At 49.7% G+C, this 18,917-nt stretch overlaps 2 protein-coding genes across 2 annotated transcripts; one reads left to right on the top strand and one right to left on the bottom strand.

Moving 5' to 3' along the window:
• The first annotated feature begins 975 nt into the window (after window positions 1-975).
• Window positions 976-7,222, top strand: ART1 (ADP-ribosyltransferase 1). Its single transcript, XM_034435914.3, has 6 exons — window positions 976-1,069; window positions 1,518-1,653; window positions 2,140-2,217; window positions 2,782-3,526; window positions 5,002-5,040; window positions 6,442-7,222. Exons 3-6 carry the CDS (start codon window positions 2,149-2,151, stop codon window positions 6,540-6,542), a joined length of 954 nt encoding a protein of 317 aa, XP_034291805.2. The 5' UTR covers window positions 976-1,069; window positions 1,518-1,653; window positions 2,140-2,148; the 3' UTR covers window positions 6,543-7,222.
• A 1,675-nt stretch (window positions 7,223-8,897) lies between these two features.
• Window positions 8,898-18,529, bottom strand: CHRNA10 (cholinergic receptor nicotinic alpha 10 subunit). Its single transcript, XM_034435915.3, has 5 exons — window positions 18,268-18,529; window positions 15,201-15,346; window positions 14,316-14,470; window positions 11,372-11,904; window positions 8,898-9,600 (listed from the first exon to the last, which is right to left on the bottom strand). Exons 1-5 carry the CDS (start codon window positions 18,341-18,343, stop codon window positions 9,065-9,067), a joined length of 1,446 nt encoding a protein of 481 aa, XP_034291806.2. The 5' UTR covers window positions 18,344-18,529; the 3' UTR covers window positions 8,898-9,064.
• Window positions 18,530-18,917: the final 388 nt, after the last annotated feature.

The raw sequence follows: 18,917 nt of genomic DNA, 5'->3' as shown, positions 1-18,917 counted from the left end.
ATTAGTGGTCCGTGATGCTATTATTGTGTATTGGGGGGACAGGACTACAAATTGAGATTTCTACTGATATCTTTATACACACGGACACACGAATGTGGGAAAATGGAGGTACATGCAGTTTGATGGAGAAAGACCGTGATGGATTCAACTTGGAAACAATTAGTAGATTAGATTGAGCCAAATCCAAAAATGTTAGCAAATTCTTGGAGGCTTGTCGTTTACACAAAACACACATCACACAAAGCACATTTACACACCATTCCAAAAAGACAATAAAGACGTTAAGAAGGAAATAAAAAGACCAGAACAGATCCTCTTCAGCAGCCCACATCCAGATAAGCAGGGATTAATTCCAGACAAACAATCAAGCAGAAAACAATATTCTACTCAAGAAACCATAAAGGAGAAAACCACGCCTTGATCAATATATAAGCAGGGGGCAAACCCCACACTCATCAGCATTGATGATGTTACCTAGTTGGGTCATGAAATGTCTGCAAGAAAACCGCCAAGCTCAGAGAGCATCAAGGACCCTATAGTTCTTCTCCTTCTCCTTTCTCCTCCAAGGAGAAAGCACCAAGGACCCCCCAATAAAATGTTCTGGAAATGGGAATCCTTTCCTAATGGCATTTGTGCCAGATGTTGGAGGAGTCTATCCAACCATAATAGTGAGTCCTTCAGCTGAGGATACAATACAAATGGAAAACCCACATAGATTAAGCTCCCATCATCCCCAATCTTTGTCCACATCTGTCGTGCAACTGTTTGGAGCAGGTGGGGTCTAAGGTGCATTGATCTTCAAGAGAGACTTCTGGCCTCCTTCTTTCCCTTGTTTTGAAAGTCAGTGTTACTCCGGATGCTCTTGTGTAAACACCACTGGGTATAAATAACCCTGGGAGGGGGCAAGAAGGGTTTCCAGCAGGGTCTAAAAAAAGCACCTTCTGACTGCCCACCTGTCACATTGACGGCCTCCCACAGCTGAGAAGAGCCACCGAGGCAGGCAAAGGGCTGGAAGAAGGAAAGAGGACGCAGCCACATAGCCCATCGTTCCCAGCCTGTACAGAGAGAGGTAAACATCTCCCTTAATCCCAGTTTGGACCCCCCTGAAAACTCTTCGTTCTTCTTCTCCTCAGACTGGACGATCTTCTACCTGCATCTAAGCAGGAGTTGGCGAGAGATTAGGAAAGCCACATTTTGGTATTTTAGCAGAATTGCTCAGTGGCCTCCTTGTGAATATTTATTGGCTTAATTTATGCCCATCTTGCCTCAGGGTGGACCTGGAGACCATTTTCTTGAAAGCAGCCCATATTTGGCATGCTTACTTATTTCACAAATATCACAAATTGCAAACAGAAGGGTTGCGGCTCTGTGAGTCTTCAAGTCTAGACAATACCTGCCAAAGGTGGATGGCTCACCTGTGTTGAACCCCTAATTCCAGTAAAAAAAAAAATCCCTCCTGACTTTTCCTTGTTTTTTGGGGGGGAAACGGAGAATTTTTGTTTCTGCTTTTCTTCCAGTGCTGCTCAGTTTAATGGGAGAAGAATCCCTGCAGCTCAGGAGGATCTGTGGGGGGATCAAGAGATCATTCTGAAAGAGACCTATAAGCACCCAGATCTCTTTTGTATGTCACAGAGAATCCAGATCACGTGACGTGTAAGTACCACTTTATAATGCCACACTTGGTAAGGCCACACTTACCTAAAATATATGAAGAACGGTTGCTGGAATTGGGGATGTCTAGTTTGATGAAAAGAAGGACCAGGGGTGACATGATGGCAGTCTTCCAATATCTGAGGGGCTGCCCCAAAGAAGAGGGGGTCCACCTATTCTCCAAAGCACCTGAAGGCAAAAGTAATGGATGGAAACTAATCAAGCAGAAAACCAATCCAGGAAGAAGGAGAAATTTCCTGACAGTGAGAACAATTGACAAGTGGAAGGAATTCCCTCCATCGCTGGAGGTTGTGAGGAAGAGATTGGACAGCCACATGTGGGAAATGGCGTAGGGTTTCCTGCTTGAGCAGGGGGTTGGACTAGAAGACCTCCAAGGTCCCTTCCAACTCTGTTATTCTGTTCTGTTCTGTTTTGGCATAGGAAGGCAGGAATAACAGGAATGATGATCTCTCTGTTTTGCTTTGAAAGGAGTGAAGAATGAGGCGTCTGTGCTCCCCAGCATCTCTGGCGCTATGTTTGATGTGGCTGCTTATGGGGAATGTTCAGGTATGAGGGGAAAGCGTGCAACGTCCAGTGCCAACAACAGCCCTGAAATATAATAACTCTTCCAAAATCCATAATGAAGCAACATTTTTATCAGGCCAACTGAAACTGTGCAGGTATTTTGAGGTCCTCAGGAACAATCCACCAGGCAAAGTTCAGTGAGAATTTTTTAAATCACCCACCATGATGTCGTAATGAAGGTTTGAATCTAAAATTGGGGAGATTTGGATTCACATTCCCTGTCAGTCATGGAGAGGGACCTTGGGTGACTCTACACCAATACTTCTCTTCTCTTCTCTTCTCTTCTCTTCTCTTCTCTTCTCTTCTCTTCTCTTCTCTTCTCTTCTCTTCTCTTCTCTTCTCTTCTCTCCTCTCCTCTCCTCTCCTCTTCTCTTCTCTTCTCTCCTCTCCTCTCCTCTCCTCTCCTCTCCCTCTCCCCTCCCTCTCCATTCCATTCCATTCCATTCTCCTATTAAAAACATTCGATTCAGTAAAGTTTACAAAATAACCTTATGAAAAAGCCCTATCTGAGCCCTTCTGCCCATTCATCTTCTTCTCCTGCTTCAGGTCTTTGCTTTCCCACTCAAAATAAGAAGAGACCTCTTCTCTGTCAAGGAGGTGCTTCTCAATATGGCCGCGACGTCTTTCGATGACCAATACAAGGGTTGCGTGGAGTTGATGGAGGCAGAAGTGGCGGAGCTGAACCGCACAGAGTTTGCCACCAACAGAGTCTACGCCGATGCCTGGGCAGAGGCGGCCTCCATGTGGAAAGAGAGAAAGGCCTCTTTCTCGGAGTCCTCCACCCTGAAACCAGAGCACGCCATCGCCCTCATGGCCTACACTGTCCAAGGCCGCTTCCACAAGGACTTCAACGCAGCCGTGAGGGAAGCTGGGCGCACCAGGGACGACTACCTCAACCACTTCCATTTCAAGGCCTTCCACTTTCTCCTGACGCGAGCCCTTCACCTCCTGGGCATCACCGCTGAGCCTCGATGCCACAAGGTCTATCGGGGCGTCAGGAACGTCCGCTTCACTTCCGAGCGCGCCAAGCTGGTCCGCTTTGGACAATTCACCTCATCCTCGCGGAGCAACGAGAGCGCTCTGCGCTTTGGCACAGATAGCTTCTTCACCATTGAGACCTGCTACGGCGTCAACATCAAGAATTATTCCTTCTTCCCAGGCGAGGAAGAGGTCCTCATCCCTCCCTTTGAGAAGTTCAAGGTGGTCAACTTCACCAAGGCCCAAGAGACCAACTTCATCCATCTTCTCTCACTTGAAGATGACAGCATCTACAACTGCGTGTTTGTGAAAGGTAACTGCTAAAACACCAGATAGATGGATGATGATGATGTCTGACCCTGGGCCAGGGGGTCTCTCCACATCTCCTGGTCTTGTCCTGCTTCTTTGAGTTTTTCTGTGCTCTGGCTGCTGGCAGTTTTGATGGTGTCCGACCACCGTGTTCTTTGGTGGCCTAATTTCCTTTTATTGCTAACTTTTCCAAGCATATTTTCCTCCCGTCTCGCTTTTCTAAGGTCCAACTTTCACATCAGACAGTGATGAACATGAATTTGGACAAACTCTGGGAGACAAACGAGGGAGGAGAGGGGAGCCTGGCATGCTAGGCCTATGGAGAGTATTCTCGGTTATCCTAAGGGTGTTTTTTTTTCAAGAGGCAAGTGGACTTTCTGGTTTTTCTTTGAAGACCTTTTGCTTCTCCTCCGAGAAGCTTCTTCAGCTCACAGCTGGCATGCCATGGTCTATGGGGTGGCAGAGTGGGACACAACTTTGCAACTGAACAACAAGGAAGCAGACTGTTGGACCAGGAGGAGTAGAGCCAAGAGCTTGTCCTGAACTATGGTAGATGTTCCACATATTGTTGGCCTCCACAGGCAGCGCAGACCATGGGGTCTCCCCGGAAGCAGAGGGCCCCTCAGCCAGGTTTGTTAACCATTGCAGGGGTCTTACGCAGGAATTTGGGTATAGCTAGTCCTTGCAAGAGTTCATTTAGTGACCGTTCAACATTACAACATCACTGAAAAAAGTAACTTATGACCAATTTTCACACTTATGACCATTGCAAGCATCCTCGTGGTTAAGTGATCAAAATTCAGACTCTTGGCAACTGACTCATATTTATGATGGTTGCAATGTCCTGGGATCAGGTGATCCCCTTTTGTGACCTTCTGACGAGCAAAGTCAATGGGGAGTCAGATTTGCATAAAAACCGGGGTAACAAACTTAACAACGACACTGATTCACTTAACAACTGTGTCAAGAAAGGTCATAAAATGGGGCAAAATTCACTTAACAAATGCCTCACTTAGCAACATAAATGTTGGGCTCCATTGTGGCCGTAAGTCAAGGACCTCCCCAGGGGATCTGCGGAGGATGCAGGTCAGAAGAACGGAAGGTTATCCCGTTATTCTGTTATTCTACCTGGCCCTTCTCTTCCTTAGGCTAAATATACCTAATTCAGGTAGGGAAATCTCTAAGGATCATCCAGGTGGTGGTTGTCCCAAAAGTGCTTTTTCCAAAACTGAAGTTAGAACTGAAGAAGCTTCTTGGATGAGAAGCGAAATGTTTTCAAAGAAAAAAACCCAAGAAAGTCCAGTTGCTTTTTGAAGAAAAGAAGAAATAAAAGGACCCATCATGGGACGATGTAGGCAAACCCCACTTCTCTCTTGCTCTTCTCTGCTCCCCCAGAATCCTTGGGTGATAGGCAGATGTTCCCAGTAAGGCCAGAAATTGGTTTTGTTTTCACTCTCAAACTTCTTTTTCCGTTTGCAGAGAAAAAGTGCAGGACGCAGAAATGCCTCTTCCGGTCAGGTGAGAGAAAGCGGCTCTCCTACCCCTGTTTGAATTGCTCACTGCATGGACCCCCACTTCCCCATCCCTCCCTCACCCCAAATGGCTGCCTTTCTCTCTTCGCTGTGGGCCTCTTTCCCAAATCTCTGTTCCAGGGCATTGCCCGGATTTGGGAGTGAGCCTGTGACTGGTATTGTTCTGACCCGGCTCCCCAAAGACGACAAACCCTCTGAAGTTCACTCAAAAGGTTCCTTTATTAGGAGCGCCAGCAGCCTCCGCAAAAAGGTTTATCTCTCAACTCAGGCTAACAAGTCTCTCAATCCGGAAGACGAATAGCTGTCTGTCCCATCTATTCATCTCCACCCCCTGCCTTTGATCCCCAGAGCGAGGGTGGGGCTTTGCTAGCAGCGATGGCTCTTCCGTCCCAAGGACCGGCCCATAGATTTCCACTGCTCTCCTCTCCTCTGCCTTCTGTGCATCCATGTGTCAGGCACTGGACCCAGCTGTTCCTCCTCTTCCTCATCAGCCACCTCCAGACCTGGGGGCTGTTGACCCTCCATCGGAGGGCTGACAGACGGCCCAGGCTCTGCCTTTTTCTCTCTTTCTCTCTGCCAGCTCCATTCCCTCTTCCCCCTCGGAGCTCTCAGGTTGCCTTGATGCTGGCCCTCACTCCCACGCCCCCGCCTCCTCCAATTCAGCTGCTGGAGGGGCCAGCGGCCAACAGGCCACAACAGATATCCTCCCGTTTGGTAGATCATCAATCACAGGGAACACATTAACCATCAAGCACTGCAGCGGGAATAGGATGGATGGACTTCAGGACTCTGTCTGGGGAGCTCAGGGGTGGTATCCCCTCCTCATTACTCCCATTTCCCCTAAAACCTCCTGGATAAAGAAACATCTGGGAAGCCATAGGGCAGAGGGATGATGAGGCCAGTCCCACCCTGAGAACCAAAATGGATTCTTATTTCAAGGGAGGAAGACAAGATTGAAAGTGACTGAAACTGACTGGTACGGAGAAACTGGCACAAAAGCATAAGCCATGCCTCCTTCTACCTTGTTGGAAGCCTGGCGAGATAGGTCAGCAGAGGCAGGAAGGGGGCGGTCGGGGGTCAAGCAGGTCTGGAGAAAAACTGGCCAATTCCTGACTAGAGGGATTGGGGGAGGGTCTGCCCTCATCCCACCCTCCCCACCCATCACGCCCACAAGAGCTGGGTGTGAAGTAAAAAAGATTTCCCATCCCCGAGGGTTCTCCTTGGAAGGAAGGGGAGTGGAATTAGGGGCAGAGGCTGCTTGGGATGGAGGTCACGCAGGGGGGGCTTTCGTTGACTTTGCTTGTGGGGCAGGGGTGGCAGAGCACAGGTGGGCAGGTAGGGGGCATCATCTGGGCAGGAGCCAACTTATCTTCCTTTCCGTGGGCAGGTGGAGGCTGGAGCCCTTTCTCCGCCGAAGACCGAGCCCCACTCCTCCTCTGGGGTCCTCTCCTTGCTGTGGGGCTCCTTGGACCTCCGGGACTCCTGTGATTTAACAGCTGCGGAGGGTCTCCCCACCCTTTTCTGAGGGGGCCACTCCAGAAGCAGCAGCAGCAGCAGAAGAGGCCGGTTGGTGTGGCCTCCGTAGGCCAAGAGGTGGCGCTTCCTTGCTCGATTTTACTAAATGAGGGATGTCCAACTTTGGCAACTTTTGAAGACTTGTGGACTTCAACTCCCAGAATTCCCCAGCCAGTCATGAATGATAGAGTTGGAAGGGAGCAGAAAGATCACCTAGAGTAGACCAGTGGTTCTCAACCTGGGCATGCTGGCTGGGGAATTCTGGGAGTTGAAGTCCACAGGTCTTAAAGTTGCTAAAGTTGGAGACCCCTGCTTTAAAGCTTCAGTTGTGCAAATTAGGAAACGGAGAGCTCTCTGCCTTCAGAAGAGGCAATCATGAAACGTCAGAATTGTTCCTAGAAGAAACTTCAGATGATCATCTCCAAAATGACTGTCTATCACAGTGACCAGGTCGTGAAGGGATTTAGGATGAACCGATATTACGTGATATGTTGGCTGGGTGCTGGTGGGAAGAAACACTGGATCTTCTGGAATGGTCCCCCAAAGCCAGTCTCTCTGACCACAACTGCCCAATACTTGTATACTTGACTTGGTTATAGAACTAACCCATTTCCCAGATTTGGAAATTCAATAAACCCCAAACTAATCAGCCAGCCTGGAATGGAACGGAATGGAATGGCACCCGGAAAAGGCAAGACAAGTTTAACAGACCTGGTTCCAGGTGTTGTGTGAATTCAACCACAGATAACTCAGGGAGATTTACTGGTGGTCCCTGAGCTCGGCTGTTTTCTTGCCGACATTTCATGACCCAATGAGATAAAATGATTCAGTGCTGGAAGGGAGGGGGGCTTGCGGAGAGGGGAAGTGGGAGGAAAAAGAGGAGGAAGAGGAGGTGGAGGAGGACAACTGTGGAGTTTTTTATGGTTTCTGAGTTGTGTTATTTCCTTGCAGACGTTTCATGACCCAACTAGGTAACGTCATCAGTGCTAGAAGGGAGTTAGATTTCCTCTTTGCTTTTCCTGCCAATGTTGGTGGTTCTTTGATTAGGCTGTTTACTGATTGTTTACGTTGATAGTTTCCTAATTGGGGTTTTGTTTACTTCTTGATTGTTGGCCTAGTGTTAATCTCTGCTCATCTGGGTGTTGATTGCTGACAAAGAGCCATTTTTGGGGTTTTTGTTTCCTTCTTGGTTTTTTGAAGAAGAAGGGGTCCACCTATTCTCCAAAGCACCTAAAGGCGGGAGAAGAAGCAACGGATGAAAACGAATCAAGGAGAGAAGCAACCTGGAACGAAGGAGGAATTTCCTGTGGAATGGCTTCCCTCCAGAAGTTGTGGGTGCTTCAACACTGGAAGAGGTTGAACAACCATTTGTCTGAAATGGCATAGGTTTCCTGCCTGCATAGGGGGTTGGACTAGAAAACCACCAAGGTCCCTTCCAACTCTGTTATTCTGTATTCTCCTTTCAATGGCATGTAGATGTTGTGCATCTCTCTGTGCCTGTTGATGGCCGATTTGTCTGAGCGCCTGGCTTCCAGGAATTCTCTCGCATTTTTCAACTTGGTCTGGTTTTGGATGCTTACAGTTTCCCATCTGAAACTTTGGTTAAATTTGTCTCCTGTGCAATTTGTCTCTTGTGCAATTAAGATTTCATCATGCCTTCTAACTGCTATGGTAGTAGTTGTTCATGGATGTGCTCTGCTAGCACTGATGATGTTCCCTATTTGGGTCATGAAATGTCTGCAAGAAAACAGCCAAGTTTTCCCTACGCTTCAATCCTGAGCTACAAAGATTCTCTTCCATATTCCATGGACATATTCACCCATAGACATATTCATCCATGGCAGTCATGTCACCCATTTCTTCCTGTCTCTCCTCAGCCGGCCTCCAAAGAAACCGAGGGCTGGGCAGGAATTCTTTGTATCTTACCAAAGATTGAATCTCTGGCTGGAACCAGCCCTGTGCAGGAGCTGAAGTGCCATGCCACCAATCTCTGTTTTGCAACTCCGTGTGTCTGCGCCCTGTAAACCAGCACCACAGCTCAAGGGGATAATGGAGTTCCCTTCAACTCATCAGGGCTGCTTTGCAGATGCTCCTAAAACTCCAGACAACAGCCAGGAAGGGTTGCACGATTCACCAGGCTGGGAAAGCTGCTGAAAGGCTGTTGTAGGAGCTGAGCAGGCTGAGCTGGAAGGTGGGTCAAACATGTCATCAGTTTAGAATCTTTGCACAGCCGCAGGGAATTCTGTTGACCCTCAGAGTGCCAATTTAGCTTTGACCGTTAGTTGACCAGATTCCTGGGTATAGTCAACAACAATAAATTCTTCTGTGCTATGAACTTGGTGAGTGCTCCTGGTCCTTCACACTTGACAGCTGTTGGCCACCCACCCACCACCCCACCCCTACACTCACTCACACCTAAAGTCCCATGTGCTCCCAACTTTCCCATCGGATAGGTCCTCCCTCGCCTTTCCCAGCCACACAATGGGCGCCGTGCATCACACAGCTTGGCCCATGACCAGGACACTCATGATGGCCACCATAGCAAAGAAGGTCCACATGAAAAAGCGGTCCATCACCTTGGCCACCTTCTTCCACTCCCCCATCCGTCTGGAAGTGGCCTTCTGCTCTCGGAAGCAGCTGGCGATGTAGTCCACATTCTGAAGGATGCTCTCCTGGTGGCACCAACACGTCTTTCTGGAGCAGGGCGGTTGTTCACCAGGCTCCGCCTCCTTAGGGAGGGGCCCAGGCCCTCGGAACAGTGGGGCCTCCCAAGGAGGGGGTCCTTCCCCCATGGATTCCTCACCGTTGGCCCTCTGGACTTGGGGGAGTGAGTCCAGCTCCTGTGGGGCACTCTTGCAGCTGTCCCCAACTTCGTAGACGAAGAAGATGCGGGCCATGTACCGCAGAATGAACTTGCGGGCCCACCTGGGGACGGGCCTGGCCCCGGGGCCACAGTGGTGGATGTTCATGATGAAGATGGTCAAAGCAGTGGAGGCCGTGATCATCGTCATGGTGGCGATGTAGTACTTCCCTGGAGGTTGGGGGAAAGGAAGGAATGAAAGGAAGGAATGAAAAGAAGGACCAGGGGGACATGATAGCATTTTCCAATATTTGAGGGGATGCCCCAAAGAGGAGGGGGTCAAATTATTCTGCAAAACACCAGAAGGCTGGACAAGAAGCAATGGGTGGAAACTAATCAAGGAGAGAAGCAACCTGGAACTAAGGAGAAACTGCCTGACAAGGACCCAAAGGTGCCTTTTCAAGAGGCAACTGGACTTTCTTGTTTTTTTCCTTTGAAGACATTTCGCTTCTCATCCAAGAAGCTTCTTCAGCTCTGGTAAGGATAGTGGGGAACGGAAGGATTTATATTCCTTGCAGGCAGCTGGTCAGTTGCATCCTTTTAAAAGGTCTTTGAGGCCGCTTGGAGGTTTACCTGTGTCCTCAGGGACACCTGAGTGGTGCAAATGGTTCCTGTTGTCTGCAATTTTTTTTCCTCTGGAAATCCGTTCCTCCTCCCACCCATTCCAAGGGTCTTCATCCCAAATTGTGTAGCTCAAAGTCTGTAGAGATTCTCAGTCATCCAGGTCATTTTTCAGGAGGCAAGCACCTTTGGGACAACCATGATCTGGATGACTGAGAATCTCTACATACTTCCTAACAGTGAGAAGAATTAATCGGTGGAAGGGCTTCTCTCCAGAAGTTGTGGGTTCTTCATCACTGAAGGCTTTTAAGAAGAGACTGGACAGCCACTTGTCCGGAATGCTTGAGCAGGGAGTTGTTGGACTAGAAGACCTCCAAGCTCCCTTCCAACTCTGTTATACTGCATTCAAGTGGAGTTGCGTTAGTTTACTTGGTGTTTTGGAGCGCACTGCCCTGGATATGTATAAAAGAAGCTGTGGCACCATGAAAGGTGAAGGCTATCCCCACCACGTGTCCCCATGGCTGCAGTCCAGATGGCAAGGGTCATTCCCCATGGCTACTGCCACCCTTGGCTAATCGCATCCTCAAACAACCTGTCAGTCTATCAAGGCAATTGGCCACAGGGGCAGAACGGACAAACTCCATGCTTGGTCATGTTAGGCCTCTGGCCAATCCTTGGTGGGGTCCATTGCATTTCCAGGTCCTGGTTGTCCCAAAGGTGCTTTCCCAAGAGGCAACTGAACTTTCTTGGCTTTCTCTGTGAAAATGTTTGGCTTCTGATCCAAGAAACTTCTTAAATTCTAACTGTTAGAAAGTTCTTGGAGGAGAAGTCAAACATTTTCAAGGAATAAAACCCAAGAAAGTCCGGTTGCCTTAACAGAAGAACAGAGTTGGAAGGGACCTTGGAGGTCTTCTAGTCCAACCCCCTGCTCAAGCAGGAGAACTGATACCATTCCAGACAAATGCTTATCCAGTCTCTTCTTGAAAACTTCCAGTGTTGGAGCATTCACAACTTCTGGAGGCCAGCTGTTCCACTGGTTAATTGTTCTCACTGTCAAGAATTTCCTCCTTAGTTCCAGGTTGCTTCTCTCCTTGATTAGTTCCCACCCATTGCTTCTTGTCCTGCCCTCAGGTGCTTTGGAGAATATGTTGACCCCCTTTTCTTTGTGGCAGCCACTCAAATATTGGAAGAGGGCTATCATGTCATGCGCTAGTCCTTCTCTCCATTAAACTAGACCTAATGAAACCCTAACCTTTTTGGAAGAAACACCTTTGGGTCAGCCATGATGTGGATCTCCACAGACATCCAGGTCAGCATGTTTTTCTGCATGGGAAGGGGATGGTGGTGGGATCTACAGCCGGGACCTTGGCTCTCTACTCACCAATCAGGGGCACGTTCTCGGAGGGCGGCATGCTTTCCGCCACCAGCAGTTGGAAGACTGTCAGGGCCAGAAGAACGGTCACCCCCAGGGACACCTTCTCGCCCGAGTCTGCCGGGAGGTAGAAGCCCAGGGGGGCCAGGAAGGAGATCATGATGCAGGGCAGCAGGAGGTTGAAGACGTAGAAGGAGGCCCTCCGTCTCAGCAGCAGCGTGTAGGTGACATCCGGGTAAGGTTCCGAGCAGCAGCCGTAAGTGATGACGTTCCTCTTGGCCAGCATCCCCAGCACCTCCCACTCCACGTTCTCCACAAAGTCCGTCAGGTCTCCCGTCTGCTGCATGCTGAGGAGGTCGACCTGGTTGCCATTGTAGGTCCAGGAGCCAAAGGTCAGGGGGCACTGCTGCCCATCAAAGGGGAAATAGGAGACGTCCACCTTGCAGGAGCTCTTGGTAATGGCCGGGGAGTCCCACCTGATCTGCCCGTCACAACGGATCACCACGTTGGTCTCCATGGAGCCGGTGAACTGCTCGTCGGCACTTGGGGGGCAAGGAGAGGACCAGCATCAGGTTGGGATGGGCCTCTTTCCGCCCAGTCTGGAAAGGGAGGAAGCTTCCAGAAACGGTGTGGAATCCAGTGGACCTCCAACGTCCTGGACAGCCATCATGGAGGCCTGCCTGGGCTCTCCTGCCTAGAGGAGCTGCCACTTAGAAGCCACCAGACCTGAGGAAAGACTGACCTACCAGTCCCAAAGGGGCTTTTTCCAAGAGGCAACTGGGCTTTCTGATTTTTCTTTGGAGACATTTCACGTCTTATCCAAGAAGCTTCTTCAGCTCTGACTATTTTTATTTTGCGCATGGCAAATACATGGGCTTATAGTAGTTCAAGTGTCAATGTCTACCCAGCCATTCAGCTCTGTCAGGATGGTGGGGAATGGAAGGATTCTTGGAGGAGAAGCGAAACGTCTTTAAAGGAAAACCAGAAAGCCCAGCTGCCTCTTGGGAAAAGCCCCTTTGGGACAAGCGTGGCCTGGAGGGCGGAGAATCCCCGGAGACACCGACCTGCAAGGTAGCCAAAAGGAACCCAGCAGTTGGGTGTGGAGACCAGGACCTTCTGGTTGGCTGGTGCTCTTCCCTTCCAGCAATCTGGGGAAAGGAGTCGGTGGCTCTGGCCAGGCCACGTGCCCCACAAAGGTACAGGTAGTCCTTGACTGACAACATTCATTTAGTGGCCATTCAGAGTTACAACCGCACTGAAAAAAGTGATTTATGGTCGTTTTACACACACCCATTGCAGCTTCCCGATGGCCACGTGAGCAAAATCCGGACGCTTGGCCCGTATTTATGATGGCCGCCGTGTCCCGGGGGGATGTGATTCTCTTCTGCAACTTTCCAACCAGCAAAGTCCAGGGATGTTTTTCAGGACTGGCTGTCGATCAGGTGCATCTCCTTCTACCTGAGTCCAGCTATGTAACCCAGATAAAAGAGAGTATTGGTAGCTCAGGGTTGCTCTCTGAGCTGGGTGGTTTTCTGGAAGATGTTTCATGTCCCAACTAGGGAAGGTCTTCAGTGCTTTGATGATGTCACCTTGTTTGGATCATGAAAGGTCTTCAACGAAACCACCCAGCTCAGAGAGCACCATGGATCCTGCACATAGCACAGCCGGATGGCCTGGAACGCTTCGTAAAAGGGCAAGCCAAGCTAATGCAGCCCAAATTTGAAATTAGCCCAAGTCTCTGTTTCCAAAGGAGCTTCTTACAAAAGAGGCCTACCAGGCTTGGCTCTCTGGCCTTGAACCTGGAGCTCCCACTGAGTTGCCATGACTAATAGATCGGGACTGAGCCCCATCCCCTTTCAGGGATCCATCTGACCTCCTGGTTCTCATTTCATCTCTTTCTTTTCTTTACTATTTGTTCATCCTATTTCTACGGTGCCCATTTCCTCTAATGTTCATCTCAAGTTCCTTCAAGGTGTCTTTGCTTAGGGTTAATAAACCTATCAAGATGTCTATGGAGTTTCTCACTCATCCAGGTCATGAGTATTTGAGGGGCTACCCCAAAGAAGAGGGAGGTCCACCTGTTCTCCAAAACTCCTGAAGGGCAGGACAGGAAGCAAAGGATGGAAATTAATCAAGAAGCAACCTGGAATTAAGGAGAGATTTCCTGACAGTGACCCAAAGGTGCTTTTTCAGGAGGCAACTGGGTTTTCTGGTTTTTTCTTTTGAAGACATTTTGCTTCTCCTCCAAGAAGCTTCTTCAGAATGGAAGGATTTATACTCCTTGCAGACAGATGGTCAATTGCAACCTGTGAGAGAGTTGTTGACGCACTTGGAGTCTTCTCTGTGTCCTCAAGGAACCCTCATCCTTCGAATGTTGCAGGAGTATGAATGGATTTCCAGAAAAATTGCAGACTTCAGGAACCGTTTGCACTTCAGCTTGAGATGCAAACTCATCCCCACCAGCCTGTGCCTGACTCCAACAGGGAAGGGGCACAGGGCAGAAAACATCCTGCACCCAAGAAGGCTCCACCCCCATCTGCACCACTCAGGTGACCCTGAAGACAACAGACAAACCTCCAAATGGCCTCAATGGATGCAAATGGCCAGCTGTCTGCAAGGAGTATAAATCCTTCCGTTCCCCACCATCCAGCCAGAGCTGAAGAAGCTTCTTGGAGGAGAAGCAAAACTTCTTCAAAGAAAAAACCAGAAGAAAGTCCAGCTGACCCTTGAAAAAAAAGCCCCTTTGGGAAAAAGTATCCAAACTTTTCTCCTCGCTGCAACCTTGCCAGGGGAGGATGGCCCGTCCGAGGACCTCATGGCTCAGGGGGAACCTCCCTGCCCAGTCTCGGATGCCGCCCTCCACACCGCTCTGCCTTGTCCTTCTCCAGGGCCATTCCGCCTCCTCCGTAGGGCATCCCCTCCCGCACCTCGGCCCCTCTCCTCCGTCACCTACTTGTTGTAAAGGACAATGTCGGGTCTCCAGACGTAGCTGCTGGGAATCTGGATGCTGTCAATGCCCCCGTAGTCTTCCTTGTCCCAGCTTAGATAAGCATCCACCCACACCTGCCGGATCCACAGGTAAGCGGTCAAGATTTGGTTCCTCTCATCCTGGAAGAGAAGGGACAAACTAAAGGCTGCCCCCCCCCGGAGGAAGCGGGCAGGCCCTGGGAGCGTGCAGGTAGCTCTGAGAGAGACCAAGACCGGCCTTAAAGCCTCGTCTCTCATTTTGCAGCTGCTGAGGGAGAAGGGAGTGAGGAGGGTCTTGGGATTCCATATACCGTAGGAGGCCTGTTCGTAAAGAGGAAAAAATCAACATGAGGCAGACCCAGAAGAAGATGGAGAGATGACACGGAGGGTCTTTTACAGGTGGTCCTTGAATTAAAACAGCTCGTTTAGTGACCGTTCAAAGTTACAAAGGCACTGAAAAAAGTGAGTTATGACCCTTGCAGCAGCACACCCTGGTCACATGATCAAAATTTGGAAGCTTGGCAACTGACTCATATTTATGACGGTTGCAGGGTCACGTGATCCCCCTTTGTGACCTCTTTTTTTGGGGGGGGGTATTCTTGTATTTTTAAGTTTTCAAATAAAAGTTGAGGTTCGATGTTGATGCCCTTTTGTGACCTTCTGACAAGCCAAGTCCAGATTCACTTAACAACCAGGTTGCCAGTTTAAGGACTGCAGCAACAAAGGCCGTACAATGGGGCAAAACTACTGTCTCGCTTAGCAACAGAAATCTGGGGTGCAAAGGTGGACGTGAGTCGAGGACTTCCTGTATCCCCGATTCTCACCAGGCCTGTCGTGAAACGGGGCGTCCCACCCCGCCCTCTGCCCTTACCATGTCTATGATCTGGGAGAGGGTGACCTGGAGGGTGACGTTGAGTGCCCGCTCCGTGTCCTCTGCTGGCCGCAAAGCGCTGGAGTAATTGGCAAAGAGCTGGTGCAGCAGCTGGTAGGCCACCTTGCCCGGAGCTCCTGAGCAGCCTGTGGAGAGAAGGTCTAGGTTGGAGAACTGGGGAGGAAGGGGCCGGGGAAGCCCAAGAGAGGCAAGAGGGGGCTTGCTGCTCCCTTCTCCCAATTCTCCCTCAAAGGAGAACAGCCACACAAAAGGGCAGCACCCCATCCTTGGAGTCCCTCCCTCTCTGCATCCATGGCTTACAGCTGGTCTCCCCTTAACAAGAGGCAGTTAGCTTGTGAAGGGCACCAGGGTTTGGATGGTTGAGTAAGCTGGGAGGGTTGAGAGATGACGGCGGACAGAGGCTGTAGAAGAAAGGATGGCTCTTCTGATGCTTCTGGGATTTCAGTGGTTATTAAGAATAAGAGTTGGAGGGACCTTGGAGGTCTTCTAGTCCAACCCCTTACTCAAGGTAGGAGACCATTTTATACACTCCGATCACATGGTTGTCCAGTCTGTTTTTGAAAACCTCCAGTGTTGGTTGTTCCACTGCTTAATTGTCCTTGATGTCAGGAAAACATTCCTTAAATCCAGGTTGCTTCTCTCCTTGATTAGTTTCCATCCGTTGCTTCTTGTCCTGCCCTTCAGGGGCTTTGGAGAATAGGTGGACCTCCCACGCCTCTTTCTCTCTCTTTCCCCCCCTCCCTCCCTCCCTATTTATTGGCTGCCCATCTGACCATAGTATAACTCTGGGCGGCTTACAGCTATCATGTCACCCCAGCCTTTCTTTTCACTACACTACATAAGCCCAGTTCCTGCAACCATTCTTCGTATGTTTTAGCCTCCAATCCCCTGATCATCTTTGTTGCTCTTCTCTGTACTCTTTCCAGAGCCTCAGCATCTTTTTCATATTGTGGTGTCCAAAACTGTATGCAAATATTCCAAGTGTGGCCTTACCAAGCCTTATAAAGCGGTATTAACACTCCAGGTGATCTGGATTCCATCCCTCAGTTAATGCAGCAGTTCCTGCTTTTTGCATTGTTTCAGGGTCGGAGATACCTTTGGGAATAGATGGGGGTGAGTAGGTTTGGAGAAGGTCACTTGCTGGCCAGCCTCACCCCTCCCAGGTGAGTCCATTCTCTGAGCGTATGTGGATTCGGGTGCAGGCACAGGTGCCAGCAGCTGGCCATCTGCTAAGCTTCTCTCTTCTTCACGGGACTCGGATCCTTGGCCCTGGGCCAGCGCTCACTCTGCCAAATGAAGGACTCTAATTAAACCGAACTGACATGGCATGAAAGGAGGGCTCTAGGTGGATTAATGCTCACATGGAAATTCACCGTGGTGCCCTTTGCAGTGTTGCAAGGCTCGCCAGGCTGAAGATGGGCAGGGAAATCATTTTAGAGGTTTAAATCAGGAGTTGCTGGTCGTCGAAAGATGGTCTCCAGGGATCAACCTTGGCACAAGGTCAAGCTGTTGCTCCCTCTTGAATTTGGGTTGTAGGAGCCCCAGAAGCCATTTCTCCCCTCCATCTCCTACCCTGAAAGGGAAGGATGCTTTTAAATTAAACCTGGTTCAGGGAGTCATAGAACCCCAGGCTTGAAAGGGACCCTGGAGGTCTTCTAGTCCAACCCCTTGCTCAAGGCAGGAGACCTTATATCATCCTAGACAAATGGTTGCCCAATCTTTTCTAGAAAACTGGTTTTCTTGAAACTCCAGGGATGGAGCACTCACAACTTCCAGAGGCAATTTCAACTGGTTAATTGTTCTCACTATCAGAAAATGTCTCCTTAGTTCTAGGTTGCTTCTCTCTTTGTTTAGTTTCTATCCGTTGCTTCTTGTCCTGCTCTCAAGAACTCTAGAGAAGAGATTGACGGCCCCTCAAATATTGGAAGACAGCTATCCTGTTGCCATCCTCTGACCCTTCTCTCCGATAAGCTAGTTCCCTCCACCGTCCATCCCACTATTTAGCCTCCAACCCACTGATCGTTGCTCTTCTCTGCATTCTTTGTTGTATCGTGGGGACCAGAACTAGATGTGGGATTCCAAGTGTGGCCCCACTACTGCAGTGCAGCGCAATACTTTCCCCTCTCTTGATCCTGATGCCATCCCTCGGTTGATGAAGACCTAGGACTGCATTGGCGTTTTTGGCGGCCGCAGCACACGGCTGGCTCATACTTAAGCGGTTGTCCATTAGGACACCTGGATCAATAAAACCAAGGAAAGATCAAAGAAACGAGCATGGAGAAATGAGGTCTTCGTGGCTCTTGCAGCTCAGTTGTTTAGTTCTTGAGCTTGGATGCTCTCCTGCAGATACTTCATGATTAGGCCATTCTGCAGGCACTGATGATGGGACCAGCTTGTAACAACACATCTACATGTTGAGGCCACGCCAAGGGCCTAGGGGCCTTCAGGAACCCCCTCGAGAAAAGTCAGATTTGAACCGAGAGCCCACCGCTCTTCACCACAGCCTTCCTGGTACTACCTGACTCCTTTCCTCTTCGCCATCGGCACCCACCTCCTCCTTGGTGCAATCTGGCAAATGCAGAGCTGTCCCTTCCCTGGCTTGAAAGTTTAATGACAGGTGTCCTGTTTCCGCTGTCGGGGACTTCTGGTGACATCTTGTAAGGTTCGCTTACAGATCAAGACACACCAATTCCAATTAATCAGCCCTGCTTATCCTGGCCGGGCTGATAGAATTGCAATTTAGCTGATGGCCCTTCCCAGATGCCGCTGCGATGAGCCACCTTGCCATGGAGAGGCTTTTTTTGTGTCGCTAAAGGCAAAGGCAGAGGCGCTGGACTGGGGGATCCTACCTGCCATCCTTGAGGGATGGGCAAAGACCCCGCCAACTCTTGTTATTGTTATTCTGTTAGGATCCGAAACTCTCAAAGACCCCCATTAGCCAGAACGTCCTTCAAGAGAGCCACCCGAGGGCCACAAGGATGGCGTTGCTGAGCTGATGAAACCACCCCTTCGCACAATCCCTCTTTCGTCAAGGAAAGTGCCCTACCTGGCATCCCGAAGAATCCCAGGGCGATCCCAAGAAGCAGGAAGGTGCAAACCCCAGGAGTCCGTGACATGTTCATGCCCACCAAGAAGCAGCTGGAGAGAGGAACCGGCCCCACCAAACTGCCCGGGGCATTTTAGGTCTCCTCGTCTGGAGATGTTCGCAAGGTACATGCAGGTACGTGAGCTGCCTTGCTGCAGAAGGAAGGAGAAGGTCTCTCTGCAGGCGCAGGATTTCTCCAAGGGCTGCAGGTCGCGTGCCAGACCCGGATGGGTTTTCCTTACCTCAGCCAGGTGGAAACAGAACTCCAGCAAGGGGAGATGCATGACTCAGCAAGGGAGCAGAAGAGGTTGAAAACAAGTAAACAAAAATAGAACTTAAAAAAATCTCTAAAAAAATGCAAAAGATAAGTAGAAAGAGCCACGGAGTTCTCAAATATATTTATCGTAGCAACGAGACTCGTTCCAGTATTTAGAATAAATTTAATTTCAGGTCCCCTGCATTTGGTTGGAAGTAGTGTCTGCATCCCACTGAACAAGCTGCTACTGATTAAAGAGAAGTAAACCAATTTTGAACAGAAATATTGAATTTATAGACAAATCTCAAGCAGTGGTTGAACAATAGATGCTCTAGATGGCTGAAAGAATAAAAGT

This window comes from Pantherophis guttatus, chromosome 5 (assembly GCF_059756535.1).
Source record: "Pantherophis guttatus breed Tessera chromosome 5, ASM5975653v1, whole genome shotgun sequence".
Classification (NCBI taxonomy): domain Eukaryota; kingdom Metazoa; phylum Chordata; class Lepidosauria; order Squamata; family Colubridae; genus Pantherophis; species Pantherophis guttatus.
The sequence above is the reverse complement of the archived record's forward strand: the minus strand, read 5'-3'. Positions and strand labels throughout refer to the sequence as shown.